The following is a 9,942-nucleotide window of genomic DNA, read 5'->3' as shown; positions in this document are numbered from 1 at the left end:
GTCAAAATATGAAATTTATGGTCATAAAATTGTTCAATAAATTTGAAATATTTACAGACGAATCAGGAAATTAATTCGAATATATATGAAGTACACTTTGTATATGTTTTTTCATAGACAAATTTTGGTTAAAAGTTCAGTTCAAGGTAAATCTTTTCAGAATTAAAAGAACGTCTCGGAAAAGGATTTATTATTATGTGAAAAATAAAATTATCCAGAAATCCAGTCTGTAGTTTGCAGACAACATTTCACATCAAAACAGAAAAGGAATACCAGTACCAGTATGTCTTACATACATGTAAATATACATGTACTAATATTTAATTTAACAGGGCCATAGGAAGCAATTTAAGTAGAGAGGGGCAACCATATTTAGTTACAAAATGTCATAACAAGCAAAAAAAAAAAAAAAAAAAATGAATGAATGAAAAATGCAATAAGGTCATCGAAGTTATTGTCATCTACAAAAGTTTCGCATTTTTAAATTCTGCATATGTCAATTTAAAAAGTTAAATTGAAAATTCTTCATTTATTATAGAGTATTTTATTTTTGAGGGGGTACAACCGTTATTTAGCTTTATTTCCCATTGTAAATATACAAAGGGGAAATGCTGCCGGTTACTACGGGCCTGTTTTAAAGGAGTAGTGAGCTAATGCATTGCTTCAAGTGTGACAATTCCCCCATGCAACCCCCCAAATCGTAATAATTACCATTTGCACGTTATTGAGGCGTGAAGTTATGAACGGACAACCTGGGTAAGATGCCATGCACGGGACGAAGTAATAACTGGACAGCGGGAAAACGAACGCACCCTCTCCCTAAACAAACAAGGCTGGTCTGGCAAGAGGAAATTAAGAAGAAATCCCTATTAATTCATTTCTGACACCCTAGGAATCCGCGAAATGTGTCAAAAATACTGTTTGTTTTTACGCGTAACCTTTCTAGCCATTATATATTAGATTCTCCATAAGAGCAGACTTGGAACCGTTACACAAACAGTGAATCCGGAGGAAAGAAAACATAAAGAGGTGTATACTTTATTTCATTTTCAACCGTTTATTCTTTTAAAACGTCTGAAACTAATTAGCTGCTTAGAACCAAACAAAATATATAATCACTTTTTTCAGACTCTGATTTTTTCAGAAAATCAGTCAGCACATTAATTTAAGAAAATTAAACAAAAAGTTCGTACATGAAACTTGACACATGAACGCATTAAAGGGTTTTTATCACCTATCTAAATTTCATAAGAAAGAAAATGAAATGAAACACTACATGTATTATACACTTCATACATATCGATCAATTATAATAATTACATGTATGCAATATTCATACCAGTGTGTGCAATATGTTCGTTTATTATATTTTACTCTGAGCATAAATTAATTTCTTAATATGCATATTACTGAGCTCAAATTTAGCAAGATTATTTTTTTTTATTAAATCCGATCTCGCTTGTTTTATAAGCTTGTCATTTTCAAGGCACTCGGCCGCAGAGCATCACTAGAGGCTGCTCGATTTGTCTTCCTACAGTAAAACGGTTTATTACAACATCTTGAAAACTTTAATTTAAAAAGAGATTTAGAAAAAAGTAATTGTAGAAAGTTTGGTCGTACTTCTGAAACTTTAAACATAATAAGCTGTATATTTGGGATTGACGTTAAAAAACTGTATAAAAACTACATTAACTGTTGGGAAAAATGTATGGATTTTATGAATGGGTGTTATTTTTCTGCTGTGGTACACTTAACAGACCGTGGGAAGAAGAAACATTAGACTCTTGGAAACGGAAGCTATGTTTTCGGCTTGTAGTAAATGTCTGTTTTAATAGGCACAATGTCACCATGTTGCTGAGTCTGGATTTCGCTTTGCTACTGAAATAAGAGCTCGTGAGTCTATGTAGTTCCGTGGCTCTAACTTGTTCTGATCCTATCAATGGTCGGGGGATTGTTGACTTTGGGGTCCGAGTAATCACCCAAGTTGTCATAAAAAGGTCAAAGGACAACTACTGTTTTTCTCCAGTTTTCAAGAAAATAATACTGTGGGTTTTTTTTCTTGATAATTTAAAGTTTACTTAAACGGTATTTACTTACACCGTCGGACCAAGGTTGTTTTTTTTTTGGGGGGGGGGGGGGGCAAGGTAAAAAATAATTCAATATCTGATAGGGATGTTCAAAAGAATTTTTGAAGTGCTAAATTGGGATAAATTTTCATAATTTGTTTCTGTTACCATGCTTTTAAATGCTAGATTTTTCAAAATTATTATTTTCATGTTCAAATTGAAAATTTTAATATATAAATTAAAAGATGTCTTTCTGTGATAAGTGCTTCAATCCAAATAAAATTCAACGGTGCGGGGATTTGATAATTTTTTAATACCGTGTTAAATTAAATATTGCAGGAGCTTTGGATAAGTGATAAAAAAAATAAGATTCGTAAACATCCGGTTTTCTGGGTTTCTTCTTCTCTTTTGTGTACATCGCCGTGAAGTGTCGTAGACAGACGTGTGAACGCCAATAAAAAGAGACTTCCGATTGAAATTTACGAATTTCTGCAACACACGTCAGTCTCAAAAACGTAAATTTTACACCCCAAAAAATTACAGACGCCGGAAAAAGAATTGTCAAATCTAAAATGTTCTTGTTTTATTCCTTCCTGTGCTGTTGGTGCTTGACTGTTGAATATCTTCACAGGAAAAACTGAGAACTCGCATTACATTAGACAAAATTCATATAATTCTGAAATATTTTTTATGATGTTTCTTAAAACTAAATTGCTTGAAAGTGAAAAGTATAATGGTCTGAACATCTGTGAGTCTTAATTAAGCGTTATGTATTCAATTTTTTATGTGTGTGCCTTTGAGTTTAATTTCAGATTATTTTACGCAAAACACAGGTGCAAAAATATTGCTGGATCACCGTAAAATGACTGCACCTGTCCTGCGCTTCTATTGAAGTATAACGAAAACAAAAATGGCCAAAGTTCTTGCATACCAATAGATTAACTAAATATCTGATCCTGGAGATTGCTAGTTTTTACTTTTCAAGTCAATTTAAAGTTTCAACAGCTACTTATCTAGATTTGTTTTCTCTTATCAATCATACAAGTGTCTTTGTATTTGGATAAAACTCAGAAATCGCTTTAAATTGAGGAGATTTTCAAAATATTGTCCACTGCTTACTTTTTAACGAAATTGTAGCCACAAAACCATTTTTTAAGATTTTGTTTAGATTTTTTCTAGTGAAATGGTCTTAGACTTATCGGACACACAACAGAGTCGCGCGCGCAGAAGAAGGGACAGACGCTGCAGTCCTCAGCGCAACAGTTGATTGGCAGCTTCCGAAAAGAAGCTGTGATTCCAAACCTCCTTGCTGCTAATAGGCGTGGAGAAATGGGCGGGGCGAATTTAGCAATGTAAACACGTCTAAGATTTTATATACAATAAGTGCACATGTTGCAAGGTCATAATAACTGGTGAATTGGACGTCGAGAGCTAATGCGAACCTTATGTACCCGAAACAAGTATCGGAAACACGTTAGCATGTTCATGTAATAATTGAAAAAAGTTGGAGGATACGAAATAATTTGTAGCATTTGTTTTTCGTTACAATAAACGACACGTGTCCTTCTGATGGTACTGACGGAATTATCTACAATGATTCCCCAACAGACTGAGGTCAGTAGTGGAGGGGAATATCACGATCTGCAGACCCAGAGCGCCCTACTGGTCAGTATCAAACAGGAGTACTCGGAAAACTTTACACAGGAAAATTACACAGGTTCAGACTATCCCCAAGGAAAAGGCAAAAAACGAAAACGTTGTGACAAATCTTGTGATAGTTTCTCTGACGCTTGTTCTCCTGCTACTTCTGAGGCCTCCAGTGATGGCCCCGTACAAAAAAGACCCAAAAACAAGGTCACCAAGTCCTTCGCGGACGTACTCACACAGAGAGCCATGGCAAATGTACGAGAAAGGCAACGGACACAGTCTCTGAATGAGGCATTCGCTCAACTGAGAAAAATTATCCCCACCCTTCCTTCCGACAAACTTAGTAAAATCCAGACTCTGAAGCTGGCCACGCGCTATATAGACTTTCTGTGTCAGGTTTTACAGTCTGAGGACACGGGGTCGTTGGAGGGACAGGGAGGGTGTTCTTATCTGGAGGAGGAGAGGATCGGGTACGCCTTCTCTCACTGGAGAATGGAGGGGGCCATCAGCGGTCCGGCTCAGTAACCCTGCCCAGGTAGGTCTGTCTTCATGTTCACACCTTTAGTGTGGATGTCTGACTTGACTTTGTGTCTTTTTTACTTGAAATCTCCCCTTTCGTGTAATAATAATAAAGTAAAACAATATTCCTGCACCTAATCTAACAACAGAAGAGGATAAATAAATGTATTGAAGAAAAAAACCCTTTAAAATGCAATGCTGTATGTGTGTTCTACCAGTTTTATGTTATTTAGTGAAAACTAATTTAAAGTAATGTCAAAAACTGAAACCATGGGAAAAAAATATTGCACAAAGAATGAATGTTTCTTTTGAAAAAAACATTCATAATATAATGCGTCTTGTTCTAAGTTCATTTTAGTGAAGTTGCAGGCGTTAGTTTAAAACGATTGGCTTGCACATAAAAACCCATATAAACTTAGAGATATTTATTTACGGGGGGGGGGGGTCACATTACTTTAGAAGGGAGGAGTGTGTTTTTACCAAAAAAAGTTTTGAAAAAAGATCAAGTCAGTGGTGATTAATCTTTGCACATATGATCAATGTAAAAGTTACAAAAAAATGACAGAAAAAAAACGTTCATACATGCCTGCTTTTGAATGTCCTTAGTGTAGAAATGCACAGAAAAAAACGCTTTATACTTTATTTTTCTCTTCTAAAATTATAATGGTTTCATCTATTCACACCAAATCTGAAATATCTAGTCAAAGATATTTTTTATTTAAAAAAAAAATCGTAATAAATTTTTCTTCAAAGTGTATCCCTTACAATAAATATTGATAGTAAGATGGTTCCAAGATGCACAAGAAATTTTCTGCCGAAAAGACCTAGAGTATGTTAGTCAGACACAATAAAACCAGAGCACTTTGTTATCAATATTTAGCTCTGGATTTTTCATATTGTAATACAAAGTGCACTCCCTGGCGATATATTGGCCAGATGGATATGGCACTCAGTATATTAACAGGTCACTGGTAGATATTCTTAATTAGGTGAAATGCCGACCCCCTGCTGAGAGCATTAGCGCGGGGTCCACCCTGATGAAATCGCGCCCCAGATCACATCAGGGGGTCAAGGGTCAATCTATCATAAATCTATTGAAAACCCATCATACAGATTTTTTTATCAATGACCAGTGACGAGAATATGAAGGCGGGAACGATAACAAAGAGGCAGCGCGTTATAGGGCGCGGAAAGATGACAGGGAGGGAGAAAAAAAATCACGTGTACATCAACAAAGCCTATTAATCATCTGAAAAGATACAATCGGTATCTTATATATGTATTATAAGTAAACTGCAGAATATAAAGGACATCTAATAATTTAAATAGAGGCAATACTCAGAAATGATTTCAAATTTGAAATTATTAATAAAAATAAAAGTATTTACAATTTGAAAATGATAACATTATCTAAAGTATCTCTTTTTTCGAGGTAAAACAAAAGAGAATGTAGGCAGTTTTTTTGTGTAAGAAAATCATATATGACGTGATTCGATCGTTTTCTTTTGCGCATAAACATTCCACTCGGAATAATTCCTCAGAAACATTATTTTTCTTTCATCTACAGTAATTAAGCCGAGTACTTTTCTTTTAATTACGACATAACTCGACTTGGGGAAGAAAGAATTCTGGTTAATAGGTACTTAATTACATTGGTCTCAGTTTTAACTATGTCAACGTCGAATTAAAAATCCATCGTTTTATCAAAGAATATATCAAGACCGCAGTGTTAGAAATTCTCAATTTATGCATTTCAAATCTACACTAATATTCTGGATCCTCAAATGTCAATAACATGAAAGTGATGAGAATAGCAGGCAACAGAAGTAGAAAATGTTCCCGAAGCCAATAAAGCCCCGAAAATACCCCCTCATCACAGAGACAAGTACACGAAGCGTTGATTAACGGCACAGCTGCCAGAGAAAGTCATTTGCTAAAAGCAAAAAAGTGAAGCTGTGTGCGCGCGTTTTATTAACGAAAATGACCCTCTTTCTTGTCAGAGTGCACAAAAAACTTACTTTTTCTTCTATATGTTTTTCAACAAAATACAATTTTTAACTGAAATATTTTTTTTAATAATAAAAAAGAAGAGAAATGTCAAAACAGATTCTCTCAGTGTACATACATAAAAAAGATTGATGTATGTAAAAAAAAAAAAAAAAAAAAAAAATCAGAAGCAGTAAGTAATTATGAAATAAAGAGACCATACATAGTTTTTGATTAGTAAAATAATCAAGATTAATTTTATGATACAAAATATCATTAACGATTCAAATAGGTTTCTTATTGTAAATATGGTATATGTGTATAGAATTTAACACTGTGCATTTCCGCTATGTCTGTCAACTGTATATCTTTATGTTCCCTAATGCAATATGGAAATCTTTGCGTAGTAGAATGTGTCTTCTTTAAAAATGGACTTATTTGATATCTTTAAAAACTATGTGATTTATCATTGTAGATACATTCAGCGTTATTTTGGCTGTTTTGGACAAATTACAACGATTGACGAAAATCTTGGTCTTTTTGACGATAACAACAATTGTTACATTGGATTACCAGGTGCAGGAATTTCAGTTCGACATACGAGAGATTACAAGTTGACAGAAGGGTAATACAAAAGACAAGATTGGACACTAGATTTCTTCTGTGTGCAGCTAAAACGGTTTGATCAGTGCCGGGCCGATAACGCACCTGTCCCAGGCTGAATGCACGTGCCGGCACGGATAGCGGATCAAGCGAACTCCCGACTAGATTTCTGGAGAATCTGTGATTATGAGAAACGAACCTAATAAAATCATTAGAGTTAATAATCCTACGGATTTATTCATGCCTCCTTTGGGTTCACATAAAAAGTCCTCATACATTTGTATTTTTTGCTACTATATACATATACGTTATTTCATTATGTTTATCAGTCCCTGGATGCACAATGAACATTTTTTACCTTTCCTCCGTCCAACACATCACGTGCACACTAAAGACTAATCACAGACTTCGTTATAAAACAGTCTCGGACCATTTCATAATGATTTCATTTTGGATAGCCGTCTTGTGAATATTACACCTTGTTAATATATTTATATAATTTTATACAAAACCTCCAAGTGTGTTTGTGTGTTGATTTTTTTTTCTTGAGATTAAAATATATATTGCAATGCTTCAACACATGTTGTTCTCTCCCCTCGTACACATCACTTCTTGGTGTAAAAAGACTGATCAGTTACTTGTGCATTGATTCGATCAGTAAGACCTTAACGCTTCATGCTCTTTATCTCTCTGGTAATTATATCAGTTTTTACTTTAACTCTTATGATTTCTAAAAAGAAATTTAGAGGAATATGCACCTAAGAGCATTTTCATGTCAGTTGTAATGCATTAAAATTCCAATATTTACTATGAATGGTAATTTTTCAAATACAAACAGTTTCAGTACATTTTTCGGGAGTAAAAGACATATATGACATTTTGATATTGTTATTTTACAATACATACATATATCACATATTATATTAGACATCTAATAGAATTATAATTAATTCAAGGAAGAGTTACGTTTCTTTTTAGAGGGTCAATGAACCTGAAATTTCTATCGAAAAAAACTTTACTAAGAATCTCTCTTCTAGTCGAACTTTCATGATTAACACGATTTATTTTACTAAAAAATTAAGGCCCTACTCCCCATGACGTTCTCCATGTTGATTTCCCATCAGTGTTCTACACAATGCTTCGTTTAAAAAGTATTTTTCTTGTATAATATTCCCAAATAAACAATGTACATTTAAATTAAGGTTATATTTGATGTTAAAACGAGATAAAAGAATGACTTTCAAATGAATAAAATGTAAAATAAAATAAAACATCAATTCGGGTGTATAAAAAAAAATAATCAACACCCCAAACTATCTTGCGTCTTTTCAAGTCTAACATTGATTGATTAATCTACATGTAAATAATCTGTCGTGGATGATGTGACAAACGCCAACGATCGGGGGTGGGGGTCCCAATCTACCAATGTGACTCCAGTATGTAGCGTATCTGCAAAGGAAAAAGGACATCTGACAATGGGAGTCCTGGGATTTCTTATGACTGATTGTTAAGAAGACAAACCAAAGAAAAACTTTTAATAAAAAAAAAAAGTCTTTAGCAAAAGCCTTAAAAGCAAATCTATTCTTAAGACATTTTTGTTTTTGTATTACTAGTAATTTTCTTAAATAACTTCTAACAGACAATAGTCCTACCGAAATATCAAAGACAGTGGATAGAGAACAGTTCAAAATACAAATATCAATCTTTTTATGCAAGAAACTTATTTTAGTTAATTATGAATATAAGGAAACACTTTAGTAGCTACTAAAAAAATGTTACATTGTAGATTTATTGCAATTTTCTTTTGTTCGTTTTGTCGATGTTAAAGAAAGAAAATCTTGATAATTAATTTTGTTAACGCGTACGAAAATTGGAACATCAGAAAATATATCATACTCCTTGAACAGCATTTTAATCAATGATATATTTTGAAACTTTCCACTTACCACAATAGAAAGGAACTGCATACATGTAGTCCAAAGACTGTAAAATACTTTAACTCTGAAGGAAGACGACAATCACTCGTAACACTGGTCTTTGTAATTCAATATGCTCTAGGACTACATTAAAATGTATTTACCAAGAAAATGAGATTAAACACATTAGCATCAACTATACTTCTACTTTACCAATATTTCAGTGTTCCATTATTATTCAGGATTCTTCTTTCTAATGCAGGTATTTTAATAATGACAACTAGGCACATGCTACCATCGACAAAATCATATTGCAAACTTTAAAACGTTTTAAATTTTATTTCACATCTTCATTCACTTTCCTTATATTTTCATTTCATTGTGAAATAAAATTGAAAATTAAGATTTAAAAATGCTGTATGATAGATTTTAATTACACGAGGCCTCTCATGTCAATTTCAATAGTTCTTGCCCACTGACGTCAGACACAAAGACAATCGCACGAGATTTACATGATATTCGGCCTCCATAAGCTCCTGAACTTTTTCATGGCAAAATTTACATTCTGGTTGAATTATCAAGAAATCAACTCACTAACTTCCAAGGAGTTAGCAAATAGAAAACAAATAAAATGCAAATATTTATCAATGAAGGAAAATCTTTTAAGATATATTCGCATTAGAAGTAGATCTACGTCTTTGTGACGATTTATTGTATCTTCACTTAAATATACCTTATCTTGATTAGGATTTGTTATTTTATTTTACTTAGACAAACTCATGCATACAGGAGAGAGAGAGAGAGAGAGAGAGAGAGAGAGAGAGAGAGAGAGAGAGAGAGAGAGAGAATATTTATTTTAATTGAAGATATTTCATGCAAAAAAAAAAAACTCCAAAATAAAATCTCACGACTTCAAATAAATTTTCCAACAAACAAATATGAAAACGACTTTCTGTTTTTCTTTCTATTTTCTTCTCTCGACAATCGGTAACACTGTGAGAAAAATCTCTCCTGGCTCTCACAAAATCAACAAAAACATTCCATAGCCCTGTGCTTCTGTTCTGTTCCGTCTGGGGACGACATTCTTTTCTAAATGATAATGCTGCAGGAATTAGCCACATTTTCTCGTGGAACTGCTTTAGCAGTAACAGTTTGACACCGACAGTTCTTTGTTGACTTGAAAACTTCAAGAAGCAGAGGAACAA

General features: G+C 33.6%; 1 protein-coding gene across 1 annotated transcript; it reads left to right on the top strand.

Annotated features, from left to right (window-relative positions):
* Nucleotides 1-3,459: 3,459 nt before the first annotated feature.
* Nucleotides 3,460-7,394, top strand: LOC134234273 (twist-related protein-like). Its single transcript, XM_062716322.1, has 2 exons — nucleotides 3,460-4,248; nucleotides 6,694-7,394. Exon 1 carries the CDS (start codon nucleotides 3,636-3,638, stop codon nucleotides 4,236-4,238), a length of 603 nt encoding a protein of 200 aa, XP_062572306.1. The 5' UTR covers nucleotides 3,460-3,635; the 3' UTR covers nucleotides 4,239-4,248; nucleotides 6,694-7,394.
* The last annotated feature ends 2,548 nt before the right edge of the window (nucleotides 7,395-9,942 follow it).

This window comes from Saccostrea cucullata, unplaced genomic scaffold, assembly GCF_032062105.1.
Source record: "Saccostrea cucullata isolate Sc308-1 unplaced genomic scaffold, CSIRO_AGI_Scuc_v1 ctg165, whole genome shotgun sequence".
In the NCBI taxonomy this organism is placed as follows: domain Eukaryota; kingdom Metazoa; phylum Mollusca; class Bivalvia; order Ostreida; family Ostreidae; genus Saccostrea; species Saccostrea cuccullata.
The sequence above is the reverse complement of the archived record's forward strand: the minus strand, read 5'-3'. Positions and strand labels throughout refer to the sequence as shown.

Coding starts and splice junctions, on each gene's coding strand:
- LOC134234273 (XM_062716322.1), top strand. CDS start 3,636: ATGGTACTGACGGAATTATCTACAATGATTCCCCAACAGACTGAGGTC.